The sequence below is a fragment of the Lathyrus oleraceus genome, chromosome 2 (assembly GCF_024323335.1).
Source record: "Lathyrus oleraceus cultivar Zhongwan6 chromosome 2, CAAS_Psat_ZW6_1.0, whole genome shotgun sequence".
Taxonomy (NCBI): Eukaryota; Viridiplantae; Streptophyta; class Magnoliopsida; order Fabales; family Fabaceae; genus Lathyrus; species Lathyrus oleraceus.
In genome coordinates this window covers 110,998,858-111,025,463 of record NC_066580.1, presented here as the reverse complement: position 1 = coordinate 111,025,463, position 26,606 = coordinate 110,998,858, and the positions used below count along the sequence as shown (strand labels likewise).

At 34.7% G+C, this 26,606-nt stretch overlaps 1 protein-coding gene across 2 annotated transcripts; it reads left to right on the top strand.

The window, feature by feature from the left end:
- Positions 1-5,657: 5,657 nt before the first annotated feature.
- On the top strand, positions 5,658-8,903 carry LOC127118354 (pentatricopeptide repeat-containing protein At1g73710). 2 transcript variants are annotated; one of them, XM_051048535.1, is made up of 2 exons: positions 5,658-8,341; positions 8,450-8,903. In XM_051048535.1, the coding sequence occupies exons 1-2, from the start codon at positions 5,746-5,748 to the stop codon at positions 8,797-8,799; spliced, it is 2,946 nt and encodes a 981-aa protein (XP_050904492.1). In that variant the 5' UTR covers positions 5,658-5,745; the 3' UTR covers positions 8,800-8,903. The 2 variants fall into 2 exon arrangements, with proteins under 2 accessions (XP_050904492.1, XP_050904491.1); XM_051048534.1 differs by having other exon boundaries at positions 5,658-8,903.
- Positions 8,904-26,606: the final 17,703 nt, after the last annotated feature.

Here is a 26,606-nt window from a genome sequence, read left to right as displayed (position 1 = left end):
ACAAACCATATTTAATTTAAATGCCTTATTTTAGTATTTTTAATTTGAATAAATGCCAAATAATTGTGTTGACCTATTGTGATGATTTGTGTAAGTTTGGCTCATGTTGTTGGACCTTGGTCAAGGTTGATTTGACTTTGTTAAGTTAATATCATTGGATTTAGGGGATTGATGGAATGTACATTCCACCTCCCAAAATGAATGAATGATATTAATTTGGTAAAAGTCCTCCTTTGACCAATTTGAGTTTTGATCAATTTCCTTCCCTTTTCATCTCATTCCCCTTCTTTATGCATCAATCCCATTTGGCCTATTGTATCTCTAAGTCCTAAGGCTAGTTGATTGCAAAATCAACATAAATATGGATGAGATTAGGCCACCTCTTTTGTATATTCTTTTTGTGTGTGGTATGTTTCATGAGCATAGTCCATTATATTATGTCTCTAACATGCATTAACACCAAAAATTCTATGGCCCGACCTCAAATAGTTGTGACTTTTACATAAGTCCAATTACAATTGCTTAACATAGCGCTAAATTTTTGACACAAAAAGGCATAACATTCTAGTTAGTGAGATTGTAAGTCTCCCCTCTTTCATGGTATTGTGTGGAAATTTGGCCTTTTTTCCTTCCTTTGGAAGATATCTTGGCTCAAGGATCAATGCTTGTGATAAGTGGGTTGAGTGTTCTCCAAAGAATGACTTAACATGAAAAGCAAAAGCAAAACAATACTAACTTCTAACTTATTAACAACTAACATTTAATTTCATGTCCTTTATTTTAATGCACTTTAATTTTTAAGTTCTATTCATTTGCCATTATTTATACAATTCTAATTGTTTATGTTAATGACATTTTCCCTTTGTCCATTTGGACCATATTGTGTGATATATCTTGCTTGTGTATATTTTGTTTGTTTGTGATGTCTTGGACCATTAATGTACATAATAAGAACAAAAACCCAAAAAAACTTTTGTGTGGACTGCTGACTTAATCTTGGACAAATTGGACTCAGAATTTAGGCAACCTCCCTATGCTAAAGGACTTGGTCAATGCCAACTTTTGTGAAACCAAGTGATTGCATTGCAATTTGAAGCTTCATCTGATACATCATTCAAGATCCCTTTGAGTTCATCTGCAACATGATCATTGTGAAGTTGTTATTTTGAACATGTGGCTTATGGAATTCATCTGTTACATGAGCTAATTTGAAGAAGATCATGGAGTGGCTAAGCTTGGATGTGGCTATCTTTATTTGATGCCCTGCTCTTCAAGTTAATATTGTATGTATTGTTTGTTGCTTACTACCCATCGGTAAGATCTTTTCAACTCTTAACTTTTAATTTTGTGCATAGGATTAGTCTCTTCATCTCCTCCCTATTTCTTTAATTTCAAAATCTCTTCCTCCTTTCAAAAAACTTCTTTGTTTGAACTTGCTATTTTCTAAATTTTGACCACTTTGCAAACTAGAAACTTTGGCCTTATGCCATTGCATTTTCAAATCTATTTTCTTAATCAAACTTGTAAATAGACTTATCTATACTCGACCTAAACTTTCAAAAGCCAAAAAAGAACTAACTCATTCAAACCATTTCCAGGCCTTTGTGCCTTTCAAACTTAATTTTGTTAAAAGCAATGCATCCACTTTGAAATTTGTATCACAAACTACGAGGTTTTGATCCCTTATTTTTATGTTGGTACGTAGGCACAAGTCTGAAGGTCTTGTCAAACACAAAAATATAATTAATGAATTATTTTTTCACCCCCCCATTCTATTTATTTGTAAACATCATTTTGTACAAAATACATATGCACACAAAAAAGGGCTCCATAGGAGTACCTAGGACACTTTGGATGCTAACACCTCCACAGATTAGGATGCTTACCATCAAAAGGAGATGACTTAGAGGTCAAGGCAAGGTGTGTGTTGGAAATGGCATGAGCTATAGGGTTATGTTTTGTTTGAGATTGTTGTAACAAGCCAAAGAGATTGTGGTACTACTCTTGAGGAAACCAAAAGACTTAGATTTTGAAGATCCTACAACAGAAAAATTAGTGCTAGCTTATCTAAAATAAGTCGTTGAGGAGCTTTGCCTTTGGTCTTGAATCCACGAGGATATCCATGCTTGATAAAGCAAGTGTCAACTATGTGATTCGTTTTGCCAAAATGAATGCATACACAGTTTATGTCTTGAGGGGGACCCGTCCATTTCCATTTTGGTTTGCCTTGAGAAACATTTGCTACAAGTGAAGCAGAGTCTAAAGAATTTTTAGAAGTGTTAGTGGAAGGCATATCAAAAATAGGTAGATAAAACTCTCTTTCTTGTTGAATGATCATACAAAATACCATGTAAATAGCAGGCAAATGTGTCATAAGCATAATCTGAGACTTAGTTGCACTGAATTTTTTATTAAGGCCTTTGAGGAATCAAATCACATAATTTGGGTCTCGATAAACCTGTAAAGATGTGACAGTAATGCAACTACATTGAATCGAACACTTACAATGTGTAATGAGTCGAGAATTCTCCAATTCATCCTAAAGAGCCTTCATTTTGGTGTAATAATTCGATACTTCCATGGAACCTTGGCGTAGATTGTAAAATTCTTCTTGGATATCTGGAATACGAAAAATATCGCTCTGGGAGAACCGAGTCTTGAGGTTTTTCCAAACATTTGATGCATAATCAATCCAAAGAACAAGTCTTTCTATGGAGTCACTGATGGAGCGTTGAAGCCATGCAAGAACCATGGTATTGCACCTAATCCACAGAGCATACAAAAGATCAATATCATTAGGTTTAGGTAGAGTACCATTAATGAGTTTTTCCTTGTTCTTGGAGATCAAGGCAATGTGCATGGATCTAGCCCAAGAATGTTAATTCTTGTTATTTAAGAAAGGTGAAACAGGAATGAGGGCATGGTTTTCATTGGGGTTGAGATAATAGGGGTTTGAAGAATTTATTAAGAAATCGACAAAGTTGACAAGAACTATTGAAGGATAGAAGGAAGAAGAAGAGAAAGAGGAAAGATCAGAGTAAAGGATGAAGAAGAAGAGAAACAAAAATTAGTCGTGACACCATGTTAATATAGTAACACATTCTCAAGAAATAGAAACTTCTAACACAAGTAATAGAATAATCTCACACATTCTCAAGAAGTTATTTCTCTCAACTATTTAAATTCCTAAGTGGACCTCACTGACTCTAATTTTAAATGATTGTGTTCATTAAAATATTATTGATCGGTCTAATTTTAATAAAAATATTAGAATAGTATAATTTGATATATATATATATATATATATATATATATATATATATATATATATATATATATATATATATATATATATATATATATATATATATATATATATATATATATATATATATATATATATATATATATATATATATATATATATATATATATATATCCTCAAAAATAATATAATTACAAGTATATAAAACCTAATTAAAAATATTTGTAACTAACCGTTAACCGTCTACCTGAGCGATGCACGGTAAATTTTATTAAATTATTATTAAGAATATATACTTTAAAAAATAATTGAAATTTTTATATTGATTATATTTTTTTGTTAGAATTCAATATATATATATATATATATATATATATATATATATATATATATATATATATATATATATATATATATATATATATATATATATATATATATATATATATATCCCCTTTTCTTGGGAATCAGAGTGTAGAAAACAAAAACAAAAATTGTATGAGAAATAAGTTAGTGGACATACTTGGTTGATAAATTTTATTTTATTAATTTAAATTTTTTAAAATTTATGTTAATTATTATCCCTGATTTTTTATTATAAATTGTTTTGGATTTTTCATATATATTAAAAAAAAATACTGTTATATGAGAATGAAAAATTATAAATATTGTTACAAAATTGTTTTCATTAATAATACGAAAAAGAAAAATTTATATAATTTATGTGAGATAATAATAAATATTTAAGTGTATAATAAGAAAATAACTATTTATTTTGTAGTCTCAAATTTTTTTCTAAAATGATTTATAACAAAAAAAAATAGAGGGAGTAATTAATTGTGGATTGCTAAAATTTATTATTTTTGATTGAGTGATGTTAACTTGTGTTCTAGAAGTATAAGTTAAAAAAATTATTTATAAAAAATAATTAAAAAACAATTATTTTTTTATTAATTTCTCTGTATAATTTTTAAAGTAATATTTTTTTATTTAATTTTTAACTTGTGTTGATATGCCATACAGGGGTGTTCAAAAATTTAGTTAACTGATCCAAATACTTAATCTGAACTGAATTGAACCATAAAAAACTTAAACCATTTAAATGGTTAGTAAATTGAATTGTTTATTTTAACCAATTCAGTTAATCTAATTGAATTTAAAAACCAGTTTAAACTCTTATAAACTCTTTCCACAATTTTATCTAAAATATAAATACTATTATTTCTCAAATTCAATAAACTTAATAAATCATTATATTAAAATGATAAATATTTTAATTATAATCTTTTAATATTTTTTAGTCAGTTACTATTATCATAACATTTTCATTTTCACATTACGTGTTCTTCCCCAAATATGAAATATGAACCCTAAATCATCTTCTTTCCAATTCAAACTCAACATCAATTTCAATTTCACCTTCTATTTGTTTTGAATCGATTTCAAAATGATTCATAACTGTTTCTATATATTTTACCTTCTATTAAATGTTTATATATAACTGTTTCTATATATTTTACCTTCTATTAAATGCTTATATATATCAAAATCAATTTCACATTATATATATAGTTTAATAAATGATTATTAAATGTTAAATAAAATTAAATAATCAATGTCAATTCTAATTGAAAAATTCTAAATATATCAAGATCAATGTTTCTATATTAAGACTTATGAATCCAAATACGTACCAAGATTTCTAATACGGAGTATATACTAAAACTGATACAATAACACCTTTTTATTTTTGATTCTTTTTGTAATCACAAGTTTATGTAGTGTTTTTAAATGTGAAGTCAAATGTTCTGATATGATATAAGTGCATAGCAGAAAAAGTTGTCGGCTGTGGCATTCGCTGTGATGAATATGAATTCAATTTTTTTAAAAACAAAAAAGAAACAATTTTTAAAAAATCCAGATTTGAATTCAATTTTTAAATTTAATTTTATTATAAAAACAAAAAAGAAACAGTTTTTTTAAATATATAAAAAAACCAGTTTGGAATTTGGTGAAAAAATTAATCTAATTTTTTAAAAAATTGGTTTTAAACTGGTTTAAATAAATTAAACTGGTTTAAAATTATGAACCAGTTCTGAATTGGTTTTAAACCGAATTGAATTGATTAAACAGATTAACCACTTTTTGCTAAAGTGGTTTTTAAAAACTGGATTGAACCATTAATATGGTTCGGTTCAATTCAATTCATGAACCACGAACACCCCTAATGCCATACGTTAACATTATCTTTTTTAGCATTATCTTTTTTATTAAATAGAAATAGAATGGAGAGAGATGGGAGGTTTTGGAGGGAAATTTTTATGGAGTAGTTATAAGTTATAAGTTATAATTGAGTATTGTGATATGATTAGCGATAAAATTGGTGAGGGACTAAAATGAAATATCGTTGACACTAGAAACATCTAAGACTCTAATACATGTAATTAACGCTAAAATTGGTGTCACCATTCATTCCACACATGTTTCCCTTAAACCCTACTTCTTCTTACAGTTTCTCTTCTCTTCTTCACTCGCGGCTTCATTTCTCAACAACACCGCAATTTCACATCGACAAACAATCAAACATGTCATGTGCAGATAAATTCCCCGTAAGGTCTTCTTCTCTTTCTTCTTCTTCTTCAAAATTTGTTGCCAACACTTTCACAAAACCTCTCTTGGGTCCGCTTAATCCAAGATGTGTTTGTCCCCCTCTTACTTGTTTCCGTTTAAAGACTCCACCTTTACCAACAAAAGTTTATTCCTTTACAAACCAGAAGAAGAAAAACACGAATTATGAGAGTGCTTTAGATTCAGCTTTGGAGACTCTGGAATCGTCTAATGATGTTGATGACGCCCTTGATTCCTTTTATGAGTATCTTAGTGCAAGGGACATCACTGTTATTCTTCGTGAACAGAGAAATTGGAAACGTGTTGTTACGGTATTTAAGTGGTTTACATCTCATGAAGATTATGTTCATAATGTAATTCACTATAATGTTGTGCTTAGGGCTCTTGTTAGAGGTCAACAATGGGACCAACTGAGGCTTTGTTGGATACAGATGGCGAACAACGATGTTTTGCCTACGAGCCATACTTACGGCATGCTTATTGATTGTTATGGCAAAGCGGGTCTTGCCAAAGAGGCTCTTTTGTGGATTAAGCATATGAGAATGAGAGGCTTTTTTCCTAACGAGGTTATCATGTGCTCTGTTGTTACGGTTTTGAAGGATGTTCGTGAGTTCGATAGGGCTGATAGGTTTTACAAGAATTGGTGTCGGGGGAACGTTGACTTGGATGATCTTGATTTTGATTCCTCCACTTTGAATACCAAGGGTTCGAATTCATCCTTGCCTCTTAGTTTCAAGCAGTTTCTTTCAACTGAGCTTTTTAAGACTGGTGGGGGAATTCGGGATTCTAATTATATGATGTCGTTAGATATGGATATCGAGCCCCAGAAACCTCAACTCTCTATCACTTACAATGCCCTTATAGATTTGTATGGCAAGGCCGAACGGCTAAAAGACGCTGGTGATGTCTTTGCTGATATGATGAAATCTGGAGTGGCAGTGAATATTTCCACTTTTAATACTATGATATTTATTAGTGGAACTCATGGCAATTTGGTTGAAGCCGAAGCGTTGCTTGTTAAAATGGAAGAGAGGGGTATATCCCCTGATACGAGAACTTACAACATTTTCCTGTCTTTGTATGCTAATGTGGGGAATATGGATGCTGCTCTTTTTTATTATAGAAGGATTAGAGAGGCTGGACTCTTTCCAGATGTCGTAACTTACAGAGCTCTTCTTGGTATGTTATGCGCAGAGAATATGGTTCAGGCTGTGGAAAGTGTGATTGATGATATGGAGAAATCTTCTGGATCTGTTGATGAGCATTCTCTTCCTGGTATTGTCAAGATGTATATTAACAAAGGAGATCTTGATAAAGCAAATGACTTGCTTCAGAAGTTTCAAATGAACAGAGAACCCTCATCGCTTATATGTGCTGCAATTATTGATGTTTTTGGCGAAAATGGGTTTTGGGCTGAAGCGGAGACTATGTTTTATAGGCCAAGGCACATGGCACGACAAGCGAGGGATATACTAGAGTTTAATGCCATGATCAAAGCATACGGAAAAGCAGAACTTTATGACAATGCTGTTTTTCTCTTCGAAGAAATGAAAAATCAAGGAATTTGCTTTATTCCTAGTACATACAATTCTCTTATTCAAATGTTATCTGGTGCAGATTTAGTGGACCAGGCAAGGGACCTTACAGTTGAAATGCAGGAAATGGGGTTTAAGCCCCACTGTCAAACTTTTTCTGCTGTTATTGCAAGCTATATCCGTCTTGGTCAGCTTTCCGATGCAATCGACGTGTACAAGGAAATGTTAGAAACTGGTGTAAAACCAAATGAGGTTGTGTATGGTTCTCTAATAAACGGATTTGCAGAACATGGCACTCTTGATGAGGCGCTTCATTACTTCAACTTGATGAAAGAATCGGGATTTTCAGCAAATTTAATTGTGTTATCAACCTTACTGAAGTCCTACACTAAGGATGGTGACTTGGAAGGAATAAATTCCATCTACCAGCAGATGCAGAACATGGAAGGTGGTCTCGATATAGTTGCATGGAATAGTATGATTACTACCTTTGCCGAACTTGGCTTGGTATCCCAAGCCAGGCGTACTTTTGAAAATTTGAAAAAGGCAGGTCTGGCTAATAGTACGTCATACGAAATAACAATGGTTCTTTATAAAGACATCGGCATGTTTAAGGAGGCAATCAAGTTAGCAGAAGATATGAAAATGTCAGGTTTACTGAGAGAATGTCATTCATATAACAAGGTAATGCTCTGTTACGCTACTGATAGCCAATTTCAGGAGTGTGGCAAATTACTACATGAGATGGTATCTAAGAAGATTTTACCAAATAAGGAAACTTTGCATGTGTTATTCACTATACTAAAGAAGGGACGGTTTCCTAAGGAAGCAGTGGAACAGTTAGAGTCATGTTTCAAGAAGGGGGAACCTTACGCCTTACAAGCAACCTACGCCTCTCTGTACTCTTTACTCGGTATGCATGCTTTTGCACTTGAATCTGTTCAAACATTCATAGAATCTGAGCATGAATATCCTGAATCTGCTGCTGCCTATAATGTGGCAATCTGTGTATATGTTTCAGCTGGATATGTTGCGAAGGCGTTGAATATACACATGAAAATGCGGGATAAGCACGTGAAACCAGACATAGTTACTCACATTTTTCTGGTAGGTTGTTATGGAAAAGCTGGTATGGTTGAAGGTGTGAAAAAGATACATAGCCTATTAGAATATGGAGAGGTTGAACGGAGTGTGTCGTTGTACAGAGCTATTAAAGTTGCCTATAGACTCTGCCATAGGTATGTTCGAATGAGATTCAAGTTCGACTCAGAAGAAGATTCTGAAGCTGAAAGTGAATATTTTGATGCTGAAAGTGAATATTTTGATGCTGAAAGTGGAAGTGAAACTGAATATTACTCTTATTCTGATTGAGATTCTCCAGGTTTGTAAAATCCTGAGTTTGGGTTTCTTCATACATCAAAACTTGTATATATTGTAGTAGTCATCTATTCATACAAAGGGTTTGATTTGTTAAAGATATTGTAGGAGTTAACTATTCTTATAATATAATTTTTACAAAGTAAAATTAGATAAAAATTAAAACCTTGCATAGTGTTTTAGAATTTACATGATTTTTTCTTACAAAAAGTTATCTTTTAAAAGTTAATCAAATACACCCCCTCTAAATCAAATCCTCTTTGAAAGCAAGTGTTCTCAACAATTAATTAACAAATCAAATGTGCTATTAATAAATTATGAGTTTGCTGGAATATAACAAATATGTTGAGTTTAATGGTAGTGTAAAAATAATTTATGAGTTTGCTGGAATATAACAAATATGTTTTGAGTTTAATGGTAATATAAAAATAATTTAACTATCCAAGATACTTCACCTTTTCATTTTTAATATTTGTGATTGATTGAGTTAAGGAGATTAAGAGATTATTTTGGTAAAAAATTATTGAAGATTTAAAAAAATTTGTAGGAGTATATTGATATTTATTTAGATTTTCTAAAAAGATTCGAATTAAGGAAAGTTGCTAAAGATGAAAGTATATTAGTCCAGGAAAATGATTTTTTTTATAAGCAAGAGAAAATTTGAAATTAAAAAGAGGTATAAGGGTGCTCTCCCTTTTATAACTAAGAAAAACAAATACCAACAAAACCAAACGGATAACAAACATCAACTCAATTAAAGAGCGCAACCTACCTACGCCCAACAAGCTCTAGGGTTTTTACACCAATCCAACCTAGAGATAAACTCCTCAATACTAAAAAAAAAACATTAAACCACTCCCAAGCCAAAAATTTAGCCAAACCCAAAACATCCAAATTTCTAAGAACATTATCTTTAAAAAAAAAATATTTCTACAAGATTAAATGGACCAACAAAATGCAAGATCAAAGAACCAAAAAGAAATAGAAGAATTTAGGCCTTGAAGTGTCTCCACCAAAGAACCCGCAAAGGATGAAACATCCACTCCAAACAAATGCTCCACATCTCTCTCTTCCAAGAAGCAAAAAGGACAAACTACATTGTGAGCTCCTTCAAGAATTCAACGCTTTGCCAACTCTAATCTAGTAGGTAACTTATTAAGGATTAACCGCCAACCAAAATAAGGATTTTACTTTGAACTTTGGACTTCCATAAACTATCTAAAGCATTAACCTTTATAGGATCCAACAAAGGCACCAAAATGCAAGAGTACAATTGTCAAACTGACACAAGGAGCACCAAAATGGTAAAAAATCGACCTCGAATAGTACAACTGTCAAACTGACACAAGGAGTACCAAAAACAAAATCCAATCAAAGAAACAACGGAATATAAGAAGCAAAAAACAAGCTACACCGAGAAAAACCAAATGCGTCAAACAAAAACAAAACCCTAAACCAATAGTCACACTACAATCCTCCACCTAACAACACACCGACTATAACTTAGACCACCAGACCCACAAAAAATACCAAGGTTACACTAGCACCACCGAACACTACAAAGCAGGCCAAAGCTCTTTAACCGCTATTGGTTAAGACATTGGATAGGATTTTGAAGTAAATCTGAGAAGGATAAGGAGTTCACAAATAACCGACTACAAAACTAACTCCAAGCAAAAAAAAATATTTTTCTCTTCCAACTCTTTCATGTTTGTTATCTTACTAAAGAAGTGTTTCTCATTATGTGATAACAAAATAGACCAAATGATCGCATGTCAAATCATGACAAAAACTCTTATAGACTTAGACTTAACCCCTAAAGATATGAAAAATTCAAAAAGAGTCATAAGATCCCTAGAAAAGCTACTTGAACTCCTAAAAATCACATACAAGACATTAGAGGATATAGAACATGTAACAAACAAGTGGGAGTCAAATTCAATCCAATCCCATAAAGGATGCAAGAGATAACATCTAGGTCAACAATAAACCTACTCTTGAACAAGTTTTCTCTAGATGGGAACCTATCCAAAAAAGTTGCCAAGAGAAGACAATAACTTTAGAGGGAGCCCAACTATCACAAATGAGGGGGAAATTGGGAATTCCCTAACTAACAAAGGCTCAGATGCCTGAAAAAGGTCATGATGGACTTGATAAGCCGACGCCACCGAGAAAAACCATCTTTAGAATGACTTCAAATCCACATATCTCCTCACTAAGCTGGACCTTTCGAAGGGCCAAGAAAAATCTGAGACCAAAGGTTCTTCCCGGATGAAGAAAGATCTTCTCCATCTAAGATCCCACAAGAATCTCCTGTCTTTCCACCTCCCATCCTCTCTAACAGTCTCCTTTTGCACTTGAGAAATATAAAAGAGACTCGAGAATCTGAATTTAAGAGGAGTCATACCTAGCCAAGGATTTTTCCAAAAAGAAGTATGAAACCCTGATCCCACCTTCTTAACAAAACCTAACTCAAACCAATTAGGGGTATCATCCTTTTTAGAACCAACAAGATAACCCCCTTTTCACCATGTTGAAAAAGAACGAAGACCGAAATACCTTCCCCTTACAAAGAGGAGACAATTGAGGTATCATACCTGGAAGAAAGGATATCAAACCATAAACCTTAGCCACCCGAAAGAAGTATCTATCTCCACGTGGCTAAAAGGACAAGGTTAACCAACCAAAATCTCTAACCCCTAAGCCCCAAAATCTTCTTAGACTTACAAAAATAATACCACCACACCCAGGAGATCTTAGCATCCCCTTGTTGGAACAAAATTGGTTTGTACCATATCTCTAAGATTTTGATGATAATAAAGTATTTAAAGAATAATTGGGTATAGTAACATATGTTCAAGTATGCAGGACCATATACTAAAAATTATGATATAAATTCAGTTTTGATACTAAATTAACATTTAAAGAGAAGCTAACAAGATCCATAATCTAAAGGATCAAAATTAGATTCTGAAGAATCAGACTCAAAAGAAGGTCAACTTCTGAAGATCACACCCTGAAGAAAGTCAGCCTCTAAAGACCTAGAATCTGAAGGATCAGAATCTGAAGACTATGATAGGTCACTATCAGACTCTGAGGTTAGTCAACGCAAGGATCAATGAGACTCTGATAGGCCACTTTCATACTCAGAGAACTATTTGTCTTCTTCTGATCGCGTGAAGATTCAAACAAAAATATTCATAGACAATTAGAATGCAATGGATAATTCCTCTTGAAGCAAAGATATTTAAAATATATTTTCAAAGGGATTAATCATATCAAGTAACATTTCAACATCTTTGATCAAGCTTCTCTAAGACTCGTTTGTGCTCTTCAACGACTCTTTTGTATTTCTCTATATAAGGAACTGGAGGCTTGAAAAATACACAATGAACTATTGACAATAAAATAGTTATTACTCCGTCAAATAAAAAGCACAAGTTTAACTTAGAATTTCTTAACACTTGTATATTTTAGAAATTCTTAAGTCTTAAAGAGTCTTAGTGTGTTATATTTTGCTTACACCTCTGATTGTATATCAAGTGTAAGAAACAATCAATCTTTTCTTTGTAAGTTATATTGTAAGAAGTCTCTTGCTTATGTGTTTGAGCATTTGAAGTCTCTTTTTAAGTGCTTAAGCATCTAAAGTCTCTTATTGTGTGCTTGAGCATTAAAATTATCTTACTCGTGTGTTTGAGAATTGGAAGCCTCTTGCTTGTGTGCTTCAGAAAATTATAATCAATTGTTATTATAGTGAAAATCCATTGGAACTGCAAGCAGAATGGAGTACTCTCTATTTGTGGGAGGAACCTGGATAAATCTCTCTCTCTCTCTCTCTCTCTCTCTCTCTCTCTCTATATATATATATATATATATATATATATATATATATATATATATATATATATATATATATATATATATATATATATATATATATATATATATATATATATATATATATTGATCCGCTTTCGCGCACGGGTCAAAAACGAGTTTAAAAGTGTAGTAAAACGGAAGTGACACTCGAATATCGTATCACAAGGACTCTTGAATGTTATAACCAAACAAATAAAAAGAAGGGGGTTTTTAAGATTCAAAACTTAAATCGAAGATGATCAAAGGTAAAAGCAAAATTGATAAATAAGTTAATCTATTATATCGATTTCCGACTTATCATCAATTCTTATAATTTCAATTCCCTAGCGAATTCAATCCCATTCGATTACAATACCCACTGACAAGCGCAAATTGGTATTATATGATGTATGTTCCTAATTTCCGAATTAAGCAAACGGATTTAAGCAGACGCGAATTAAGCAAACGCGACTTAATCAAACACAATAACGAAAAAGCTACGCTAACGTGATTATAGTTAAGGATCATACAAACAATCAAATTTAATCAACTCTATCCTATAAGAAACAATCGAATTAAGCAAACAAAAGTAATTGAATTAAGCAAACGAGTTTATAGGAAGAATTGAAAAGAAATTGAAATTAAATTGAAATTAATAAAAACCTCAAAGTGGAATTCGAATACAACATATCAACTCTTTGGGAATTAGCTCTCCATGAAATCTTCTAAGCAATATTGTATCATCAAAATTCAGAATTTGGATTTCTATAGTAGTGAAAGACCTAATATAATAAAAGGTAAATTCGGGCCCTTATAGGATCCGACCCGAAAATTACAAAAACTGGCCCAAACTAACTATTTTAATTAAGTCTAGAACTTTAACGAATTATTCGACCCTCATTCACTTAGAATCAGATTTTCACTTCAACATGAAACTTTTAGCTTATCCTCTCAGCTTTTCAACGCATATTAGAACGCATCAATCCGATCCTCGTAGCTCAAGTTATGATCTGCATAGTAACAAGGTATAAAATAACTATTTATGCTGAAAATAAAGTACAAAAATAAAATAAAACCAAAAATAAACTTAAATATAAAAATACACTAAAATAGTAAAAATAATAGAATAAACTATAGAGTTGCCTAAGTATAATAGTATAAGAAGGTGCATCAATATGCACTGATCATACATATAAACCTATTTTATCCGCTGCAAACTCTTAACTAAGTATCAAATTCTAGACCTTGTGTTCAAAATTTGATTAGAGGCTTAGAGAAAAGAAATAAAAAGGTAACATAATTCAACCCCCTTCTTGTGATTTTCTAGGGATGTCAATTTGCATCTTTTAATGGGGATCCATGTGGGGATCATCTGTGTCGAGCTCCGAGTGATCTTTCTCCATGGGGACGAGGATGGAGGGAAAAGTTCCCCTGATGACACTTCAGGGCGGGGATTGGGAAAGTACCATCCGCCCCGCGGATTCCCTGACCCCGACCATATTATTTAACTTTTATATATAATATATAATTATAATTTTTCATATTATTTAATTGAAATAATAATTGATATATTAAAAAATGAAGAGTTATCAATGAATCATTTTATTTTTTCGTTTTAATGTATAATGCATTGTTTCACTATCCAAGTACCAAATCCTGTAAAAGTGCATCCATTAGATACATAATTCTTCTTTTATCAATTCTATTTGCCTCATTCATTCCTCATCTCCTTTGTTCTCATCATCATCATCACAACAACCACTCTCTATTGTTCATTGTGTTTATGATATTTACTCTTCGACTTCACTGTACTCAATTAGTAACTTGTTTTTCATTCAATTAGTAAATTAGTAGTTATGTTTTTGTAACTGCAAGAGTTTTTGAATTTTTTTTGTTATTGATATAAGATGTATTAAAAAAAATGCAAAGTATGTCTTTTTAAAAAAGGAAAAAACAACGAAATACTAGTGTCGTAGTTTTAATCGAAAAATATAGAAATTTTTTTAAGACTCGATCTCCATGGATCTCTGATTCTCCGTGGGGATTTGTGAGGATATGGAATAATATTCCTCTGTGGTAGGGACACAAGGATGGGGATGGGGAAAACATTGGGGGCAGGGGAGTGGAGAAACATCTTCCGCACATTCCCCGCCCTGTTGACATCCATGTGTTTTTCTCACCTTTAGTTGGTATCAGAGCTTGGTTTGTACTCTAACAGTTAACAGTGGTACATAAATGATCCTGAGAGAAAAACATGATTGATGCATCTGAAACCTCTAGTCCTAGAAACATTGTTGTAAGTTATGACTATAGTACGTATGAAAATAACAATTATACTTCTAAACCTCCAACCCTTCAGTGGAGATTCTCTGAGTTTAAATGGTGGAAAAGTAAGATGTACACTCACATCATAGGTGTTGATGATGAGTTATGGGACATCCTTGAAGATGTTATTAAAATCAGTCGCGCTACAATCCTCCATCCAACAACATGCCAGCTAGAACTTAGACCACTAGACCCACCAAAAACACCAAGGCTACACTATAACAACTAAACACTCAAAAGCAAGCCAAACCTCTTTAACTGCTATTGGTTAAGACACTGAATAGGAGTTTGAAGTCAATTTGAGAAGGATAAGGAGTTCACATATAACCGACTACAAAACTAACTCCAAGAAAAAAAACCTTTCCCTTTCAACTCTTTCACATTTGTTATCTTGCTAGAGAAATGTTTCTCATTATGCGATAACCAAATAGACTAAATGATTGCATGTAAAATCATGACAAAAACTCTTCTAGACTTAGAATTAAGCCTTAAATATATGAAAAATTCAAAAAGAGTCCTAAGATCCCTAGAATGAGCCACATGAACCTCTAACCACCCAAAAATCCCATATAAGACATTAGAGGATAGAGAACGTGTAACAAACAAGTGACTACCCAATTTCAACCCATTCCATAAAAAGGATGCAAGAGATAACCTCTAGATCCACAATAAACCTCCTCTTTAACAATTTTTCTCTAGATGGAAACTTATCCCAAATAAGTTGCCAAGAGAAGATCACAACCTTAGAGGGAGCCCAACTATCCCAAATGAGGGGGGAAGTTGGGAATTCCCTAACTAACAAAGGCTCATAGGCCTAAAATGGTCATGATGGACTTGATAAGTTGACACCTCCGAGAAAAACCCATCTTTAGAATGACTCCAAATCTACTTATCACTCTCTTCACCAAGTTGGACCTCTCGAAGGGCCAAGAAAAATATGAGACCAGAGGTTCTTCCTAAATGAAGAAAGATCTTCTCCACCTAAGATCCCACAAGAATCTACCGTCTCCCCACCTTCAAACCTCTATAACAATCTCCTTTTGCACTTGAGAAACATAAAAGAGACCTGAGAATCTGACTTTAAGAGGAATCATACATGGCCAAGGATCTTCCCAAAAAGAAGTATGAAACCCTGATCCTACCTTCTTAACAAAACCTAACTCAAACCAATTAGGGGGGTTATCCTTTTTATAACCAAGAAGAGAAACCCTTTTCCACTAGGTTGAAAAAGAACGAAGACTGGAAGATATCCCCCTTAAATAGAGGAGATGGTTGAGGCATCATACCAGGAAGAAAGGATGAACTTTACAATGAAGAATATTATGAGAAAGATGAAGAACAAGCCAATATAGCTCTGATGGCTCTTACATCTTTAGACACATAATCTGACTCAGAGTCTGGTTCAGAGTCTAAAGAAGAATATGATGTATTCTCTAAACTATCCCGTGCTAATTTAATTACTCTTATTTTAGACCTTATGAGTCATTGTCAAGACAGAGCTGCAATATAACCAAGTGTCAATTGAATAAAAAACTCTTCAAAATAGAAATGAAGTTTTAGAAAAAGATCATATTTCTCAGGTTCAAAAGTGTCTGATAAATATCTATATAAGTATGAAGTTTCTCTTCAGGAAATTTTCATAAATGTCTTTGATAGAACAAAACTTGGATCCATGACTTATGGTGTAAGTTAGAACAAAGAAGAGGGTATTAATTATTCATAAAAACCTTTCAAACGTTGGTTAAACAAATAAAACCTTCTTCTTCAAGCTCTGGTCATAAAGGGTTATATTCTCACTTTGTACCAGCTGCTGACAAGGTAAAGGTTTTGAACCAACCAGAACCAGAGACTTCTAAGTCAAAGTTTCTGAAGAAACCAGAGCCAGAGATTCAAAGTTAAAGGTTCTGAATAAACCATAACCAAAGACTCTAAAGTCAAGAGTTATAAACAGAGCAGAACTCAAGACATCAAAGTCTAAGGTTCTGAAGGATTCACAACTAGAGGATAAGTATAATTCAAGACATAAAATTGTTAAACCAAAAGTATAAAATGATCTCAAGCCCTACTACATAAAGGCTAAGGTACAAAGTAAGAAGAAGTCTTTCAGAACTAACCCCAAAGGACCCATGAGATTATGGGTACCTAAATCTAAAATTGTATTTGAATCAAATATGCATCAAAGGAGAAGCAAAGTAGTTGTCTTGGTACCTGGACAATGGCTGCTCATGACATATGACAGGATAAAAGCATATGTTCCAAACCCTAACTTTGAGAGAGGGAGGAACTGTGGGGTTTAGAGGAAACCAAAAAGGAAGGATCGCTGGTACAAATACTATTGGTAATTCTTCCATTTCAATTAATTATGTTTGGTTAGTAGATGGACTAAAACATAACCTACTGAACATTAGTCAATTTTATGGCAGTGGTTATGAAGTAATGTTTAATAAGAACAATTGTATAGTCATGAATGAGTCTAACAAGTCCATAATGTTCAAAGGTATGAGAAAAGGCAATGTTTATTAAATTAATTTCTCTAAAATGGCTTATTAGAAGGTATTTTTCCTTCTATAAGTGAGTGATGAAAAATGGCTCTCGCACAGAAGGTTGGGACATGCCAACTGGAGATTAATTTGTAAGCTTAGTGTCGCATCCGCGAAAATCAACCGGCGAAGCTCAAATAAAAACACAACACAGAGCCGCCACTGCGCGTTATTTATCCCAAGATAGGGAAAGGAAACGCTCAGAGAAACCTGGAAAGGAAATGGTCTTGCGACCAAAGAGAAAGGGTAAGGGAGTCGGTTACGCAAGGGGAAGGTATTAGCACCCCTCACGTCCGTCGTACTCGACGGGATCCACGTTCTAAGAAAAGAAAAGGTTGCTAAACATCACACACACACACAGGGGAACGCAGGTGGGGTTTAAGAGAAGGGAGCTCGATAGGACGTCGCATCATATGCCTACATATCTTGTCTGGAACAAGAATCAGAGCCACTGTAGTTCGGCTTACGCACGCCAAACAACACAAAACACACAAACAAATGGCAAACATGGAGCCCGACAACCACTCGATGGAATTACGTCAGCATCCGAACCCAAAACACGCACAAAACGGCAAACGGGGAGCCCGACTGCCAATCAATGGACTTACGTCGGCATCCAAGCCAAACACACAATCAAATAACAAACAAACACACACAAAAGAAAAAAAAGTTGCCCGGAGTGGTCTCGCGCGACCACCTGCCTACATACCTCGTCTGGAACGAGGATCAGGGCGATGTAGTTCCCCTGAAAGGGACTGAATTGCTAGCCAGAAACCAGGGAAAGACACACTACTAGGGAGCTGGACTCGAGCCTAGTGTTGTCATGCATCGTTACCCTAAGTTTAGTTTTCTATCCTACTTGCATAAGCAAACTACTCCTATCCAGGAAAGAAGCAAGCACACAAGCATACAGAATATAAGCATACATCAAATGAGAACAAGCATCTCAAACAAGCATGTCAATCAGATATCCACATAGCACGCACTATAGCCAAACAAGGGGGCTCAATCAATAGGTTTGACTGCCGAAGCGAGTCGTCTGTACGGGCTGTGTTTGCTCTTAACCTTGCCATTACGAGGCTAAGGTGAAGCAGATGAAAGGATGAAGTGAGGATCAGACCTCACAGCTCTTATCCCTAACCAGGGAGAGCTTCTGACAAATGAGCATGGGTCCAGAATGGGGGAACCCTTCTATACTCAGAGACTCTGACACAATGTGCACTGCACGGATCTTGGGCTTGTGATCTCAATGCTACAACCATGTAATGGGAGCAAGGAGAAGACTCAACTGAATAGTGGGGGATAGATTGCATATCCCTACCTTCCACCAATTGCCTTGATTAAGGACTTCACCTGCTTAGGCACAAAATTAAACAATCACAATCATCGCCACTTAAGGAGGACTTCAGACATTTATTTGCCCGGCCAAATAACAGACCGGGTCTCCAGACTACATGAAGTTAGGAGGACCTACCTCAAGCGGTTTACACAACCGAGCAGCAGCTACCAAGCAAGTTCTTAAAAGAACTAGAGCGACTAAAGGTACCTGTACAAAAGCTAACCAGTTAGCAACTCAGACAAACAATCAGAAAACAACAAGTGTTCAACCAATCAAACTATACAAACTAATGCACAACAAAGCAAGCTATGAGCTCAAGACCAAGCTTCACAACCTACAAAACAATGTTATGTTAGTGTACAAACATCAAACAACATCAATTGCATTTAACTTGATTCATTCTCCATGTGCATTGTGCTATTCATCCTGAAAAATCAAGCAAACATTAGCAACTAGACCACTAGGCCAAGCCTAGGGTCCAAAGGCAAGAAAAATTCCTAAACAGCAAGGTATCTCTAACCAAACTCAAATTAATGTCAAACAAAAGCCAACACAATTAGTCCCATGTCCATATCATTCATTATATTCATTTCATGATCAAAACATGTCAACTTATGTCAAATGAAGCACCAAACATCCAAACAGAACTATTGCATTCAAATCCATATCAAAACAAATCCAAAAAATCTCAAATAAATTATACCTAAACAGGACCTAATCCAGGTATGACACACCAAATTTCAGCTTAATTGGGCAAAGGGAACCATGTCAATGAAAATCAACAAAAACAGACACAATTATATGCTCCAAATCACAACATCAACACATGCTTCCACTTCAAAAATTCATAACTCAATGAAAACAGTAAAGAAATGGATGGGACCAAAGCAGGGATGTCACATCATGTGTCTATTACAAGCATATCAAATTTCATGATCACACAATACCATATGAGCATTTCACATTGATTCTACCAACCTATGTCACATGAACTTGTAAATTCAACCACCAGAGATGAAAAATAGCAATCAATTTGAAAATGCCACATAAAATTCCACAAAAATTCACATAGCATCCTAACATGTTAATCAACCATCATGCAAAATTTCACATCATTCTAACAAGTCTAGGCCATTCAAACAAATCCAGCAAATTGACATAATGAGGTGTGACACAAATTGTCACACCTAAGTTCCAAAATTCATAACTCAATGATCAGGTATCAAAAATTCATGAAATTTACATGTAAATCTCCATTGATGTGTCTAGAATTACCACAAAAATTTCCAGACATTTATTTGTAAGCATGAGAATTTCACATTGAATTTGGCACAAGGTATCAAAAATGAGTACATGTTAAAGATCCCTAAGTCAAACATTATTCCTACCATGCACAACTTTGACCAATAGGTCAAACAAATTCTACAGTCAATGAGAAAGTCAAAGAAAAAATCCACACATTTTTCTGAATTTCCTATGATTTTTTATGAATTTTTTAACATGTTTAAGAATTTTTTACAATTTTTATGAATTAAATTAATTAATTAAAAATTCATAGTGGCACAATTGTAAATAATGGAGGCGGGAGCGGGAAACGCGTTATTCAAAAATTCAAACCGGATTCAAGATCAAACACTCCTAAATGTCCAGAATTCGTCTTCTTCTTCCCCAGATTTTCCAGAAATGGCATAAACATGATGAACACCAAAACTCAACGAAAATTAACATGCGTATACTCGTTAGAACCGTCTTTCTACACACAATCCAAATATCAACCTAATTTTGTCCAATTGTTCCTTAATCTCTCAGATCGATCATGTTAGGGTTTGTTCTCAAAATTTCGAATCCAGATTTCTTCCTATATATTTATCCATTTGCAAAACCACAAGCATCACTATGATCTACCATCAATGAACTACAGAATGCATATAATAATCAAGTAATTTGTGAGATTCGAATTTTACTCACCTGGCCATGGCAGTGATGAAACTGATGGAATTCGAGCTTTTCTTCCTCAAACAGATGCACTAGATGCTTCAAGGAGTTGGATGATGCGATTATGTTCGAGTAAAACAGCTTCTAATGCACACAATTTGGATTTGCCATTGATGATGCTTCTTTGAACAGTCGAGTTTTGGTACGATTTGGATGATGAAAGCCACAAACAGTCCAAGGAAATGATGATTGAGGATTGATGCAAAAGGAATTTCGAAGATTGATTGCAAACTGATGAAGATTTTTGGATTTGAAGTTTTGGTGTTCTTGAGCAATTTGAGAGAATGTGATGAGTTTTCAGATCTGGTTTTGGAAAGTGTGTATTCTGTTATGATTATCATGTGATTAGGAATATATATGTGTGCTTAATCATCACTTAACCATGTAATTAACCAAATGCCTTTGATTAGTGAAAATGCTTAATTTCAAGTAAGGGACAAAATGGTCTTTTCACATACAAGCCAATGCCAGCTCATGGACAGCTCACACACTCTCTAAATGACATGTGTGAGCTGTTGCAACTTGTCTCACTCTCATTGGATGCACCATTCTCATTTTCACCTTGTGATTGCACTTCGTCCAATTTTTGCACTTTCATTTTTCAAGTCAAATTCCAAACCACAAACCTTAGGCATGAAATGATGATTCCAACAAATTTCAAATACCATTTGTGAGGTGTAGCAAAAATTCCCACTCAAAAATTCCAATTATTTCAAAAGTTGGACAATTTTGCCCTTGGTCCATTTTAACTGTCCAGTTGAAAATTTGACTTTTTGCATTGGCCACTTTTGATAAAATCCAATTATGCACCATGAAAGTACATGTCAAATGGAGTTTGTGCATATAAAGAACTTGCAATTTGGACAAACCATGTGGAAATTATGGCCTCCTGATTATGGGTCATTTTTGAATTTCACTGAGCCCTAACTTGACAACCATACATGGGATTTTCAAGTTCTTGGACTTTTTGGAAATGTGAGAACAAGATCTACAACTTTCACGTTGAACAATTTTTCATTTGAAGCTTCCTTGGACACGTGGCTTTGAGGTCAAAAACTTTCCATTTTTGGAAACTTCTATTACAAGTCACTTTCTATTTTTGGCAGTTTTTGTCCTGACTTGATTTTCTTCATTCTTAAGCTTTGCAATGTCATATAACACTTGTTCCAACATGAATTAAGTGTATCCAACTCATTTCCACCCCCAAATCCACCAAATCATGTACAGTTGACCACAGTTGACTTTTCCAACTGACATATGAAATTGGCAATGCATTGATCCATCTGAACCCCAATCCTCTGATGAAATGGCTCAAGGGTGAAACCCTAGCCTCAATAAGCACAATATAATCACATTATGAACCCCATAACCCTCATAGACCCCATCTCCTGATCATGCCCTGATTGGCCCAATGCAATTGATTAGGGTTGACCAGTGGTCAAAACCCTAATCTCAAGGAATCTTCCTCAATCTTCTGATGACATCCAATCATGATGATGATGATGTATCCTTGCAATCAAGATGAAGACCAACATCCCTTGAGAATCACAAAACCCTAATTCACAGCCCAATCCTCAGATGGCCCATGATCAGTCAATAAACCCTAGGCTTGCACTCTGACCTCTTCATCCTCTGATCAAAACTTGGGAGGATAGCTTGCACAATGTAACCACATGATATGCAATATGCAATGCCTAATGACCTAAAATGATATGCAATATGTTAATGCTAGTCCCAAGAGAGGAGGGCAAATTTTGAGGTGTTACACTTAGCAAGTTAAAACTTGTCAAAGGTTTGGCAAAACTCAATTATCACTCAGGTGTTTATTGTGGGGCATGCTGTAACACCCTTCTAAAATACCCCAATAATTAATTAAAACAACAAAATATGAATCAGAGTAGATATGCAATTTCAGGGTGTCACACTTGACACTTCACACCATTCATCAAAATAACTTGTCATGCTCGTTTATTAATTAAAATAAAACATTGCACAATTCGCAGCGGATAGAAATCTAACAACATGCAAACCATGTAACACATTACATGTAAAATTGTTCAACAACTAACAATGAAAACAAAGTAAAACATCCCGTCCCGATGTTACATATACCAGAGCATGACCCACTAAGGAACTACACTAGACTCCAAGCACTAGCTTCTACTCAATCACTGCTCGTTACCTGAAACATAGTTGTAAGGGTGAGTTCCTCAATCGATATAATAAGCATTATAAAATATCATGTAATGCTAAGTAAATTAACACATTCATCACCCTAATCATATCACACATTCAGCAACGGCAACATCAACTCATAATCATACTCAACACAAACACAAAACACACGTATAATATTGGAATACATCCATTCATATTATACGCCATACATACATTATGAAATGAGACTCCATGCATGCGGTACCGACTATTCGTGAACACATAGTTCAACCTCACCGATCAAACCCAGATACGGCTACCAAGCTCACTAGTCCCACTCATTTGAGACCTAGTGACTCACTCACTAATTCCTCACCATGGGAATTAGCTACCACCATAAAGGTTATTCTATGCACGCTAAATCACCTAGCATGCAACCATCAACAACAATCCACAATGGACATATGCTCACACTCTAAGCCATAAACAGTCCATCCACAATTGCATACATAATAGATATATTCACAGCATTATGCATACCATCATACATCGTCAGCATATTTATCACAGAATCATATCATGTCATGCCAAATAATAAATCACAGTATTAGCACACTCTACTAATACCTATACTGCTCAAAACAACGGGAAATGATCCCTACTATATCATACATGCAATATATCATTCACCAATATAGGCCAATCATCAAATATGTACACATAATTCCATTCCAAAACGTACACAATAGTTAAATATCAAATTTTCACTTTTCAAACAGTGTTAACCTGTTAACGCAAGACAGAATACAATTTTTACAGTATTTCAACAGTGTTAACCGGTTAACTCCCTGGGTTAACCCGTTAATGCAAGACAGAATACAAATTTAACAGTTTTTCAACAGTGTTAACCGGCTAACGCCCTGGGTTAACCTGTTAACGCAAGACAGAATGCAATTCTAACAGTTTTTCAACAGTGTTAACCTGTTAACGCCCTGGGTTAACCTGTTAACGCAAGACAGAATGCAATTCTAACATTATTTCAACAGCGTTAACCTGTTAACGCCCTGGGTTAACCCGTTAACGCAAGACAGAACACGCTTTTTGGCAAATTATAACAGTGTTAACCGGTTAACACCCTGGGTTAACCGGTTAACGCAAGACAGAAATTAATTATTTTAATTATCATAACAGTGTTAACCGGTTAACGCCCTGGGTTAACCGGTTAACGCAAGACAGAAAGCTGTTCTTGCGCTAACACGAACAGAATGCAGAATTATCCGCATTTTTCGCCGTTGGAGGACTTCCGGACCTCCGATTTCGATTCCGTAAAAAGCTACACGTCCAGGAAATTACGACTCATCCAATTATAGATTCATCCACAGTTTTAACGTAATTTATTCATCACAATTCAGGGTATTTATCAAAACCTAATTAGAGTCGATTCAATGGCTTATTACTACCCATTACATGTTAACCCATAATACCCATTAAACGACGATAAACCCCCCTTACCTGAGTTAATCCGGCAATTGATTCTCTGACCTTCAGAAATCGTGAATTCTCCTCTTGAGCCCTAGCCTCTTCTTCTCCCTTTCTCAGTTTCTTCTCTTTTCTCCCAATTATTACGTGTTCTCTGTTTTCACGTGTAAACAACCTTTTTACCAAATGGGACTCTTTACTGATTCCAAAAATCGTTCCAATTCCAACTTTATTATTCCAATAATAATAATCCAATAATATTCCAATTATTTAATTAAATTAATAAATATACTAATAATAATATATATGAATGGTTTAGCTTTTATTTTGAAAAATAATACCCTCTCATTCATATTATCATCATAATATACTATTAAACTTAAATTAAATAATTATCATATTTTATCGGGGCGTTACAACTCTCCCCCACTAAAAGAGTTTTCGCCCTCGAAAACATACCTCAAGCGAATAACTCTGGATAAGACTCCTTCATTTGACTCTCAAGTTCCCAAGTCACATTGCCACCTGCTGGTCCTCCCCAAGCTACCTTTACCAAAACAATCTCTTTACCCCGCAACTGCTTCAACTCTTGATCCTCGATCCTCATAGGTGATGTTTCAACAGTCAGGTTATCTCTCACCTGTACATCATCTACTTGGACCACATGCGACGGATCAGGAATGTACCTCCTCAACTGAGACACATGAAAAACCTCATGCAAATTCGCAAGTGACGGCGGTAAAGCGATACGATAGGCTACCTCCCCTATCCTCTCCAAAATCTGATAAGGACTAATAAATCGAGGTGTCAACTTCTTCGACTTCAAAGCTCGACCAACCCCAGTTATCGGAGTAACACGAAGAAACACATGATCTCCCTCTTGAAACTCAAGTGACTTCCTCCTCTTGTCGTGATAACTCTTCTGACGACTCTGAGCAATCCTCGTCTTCTCCTGAATCATCTTAATCTTTTTCGTAGTTTGTTGAACAATCTCCGGTCCAACCACAACACTCTCACCGGACTCATACCAACATAAAGGTGTCCGACATCTCCTACCATACAAAGCTTCAAACGGTGCCATACCAATGCTCGAATGAAAACTATTGTTGTAGGTAAACTCAATCAAAGGTAAATAACAATCCCAAGCACCTCCCTTTTCCAAAACACAAGCCCTCAAAAGATCCTCCAGTGACTGAATCGTCCTCTCAGTCTGACCATCAGTCTGCGGATGATATGCAGAACTCAATCTCAGCTTAGTTCCCAAAGCCCTCTGCAAACCTTCCCAGAACTTCGATGTAAATCTAGGATCTCTGTCCGAAATAATACTCGACGGAATACCATGCAAACTTACAATTTTCTCAATATACAACTCAACTAATCTCTCTAACGGATAATCCATTCTGATCGGAATGAAATGAGCCGATTTTGTCAATCTGTCAACAATCACCCAAATAGCTTCAAAATTCTTAATTGTCCTCGGTAAACCAGAAACAAAATCCATACTGATACTATCCCACTTCCACTCTGGAATAGCCAACGGTTGCATTAGCCCATACGGCTTCAGATGCTCAATCTTTGACTTCTGACAAGTCAAACAAGAATAAACAAAACTCGCAATTTCTCTTTTCATTCCCGGCCACCAAAATAACTTTTTCAAATCATGATACATCTTCGTAGCCCCAGGATGAATACTCAGGCCACTACGATGTCCTTCCTCAAGAATACTCTTCTTAAGTTCGGTAACATCCGGAATACACACCCGATTACCAAATTTCAAAACACCATCCTCATCAACTCTGAATTCACCACCTTGACCTTGATTCACTAGATTCAACTTATCAACCAAAAGCACATCGGATTTCTGACCCTCTCTAATCTCATCCAGAATACCACTCGTTAACTTCAACATTCCCAATTTAACACTATTGTGAGTACTCTCACACACCAAACTCAAGTCTCTAAACTGCTCAATTAAATCCAATTCCTTAACCATTAACATAGACATATGCAATGATTTCCGACTCAATGCATCAGCCACTACGTTTGATTTACCCGGATGGTAATTCAAACCAAAGTCATAATCCTTCAGAAACTCTAACCATCTCCTC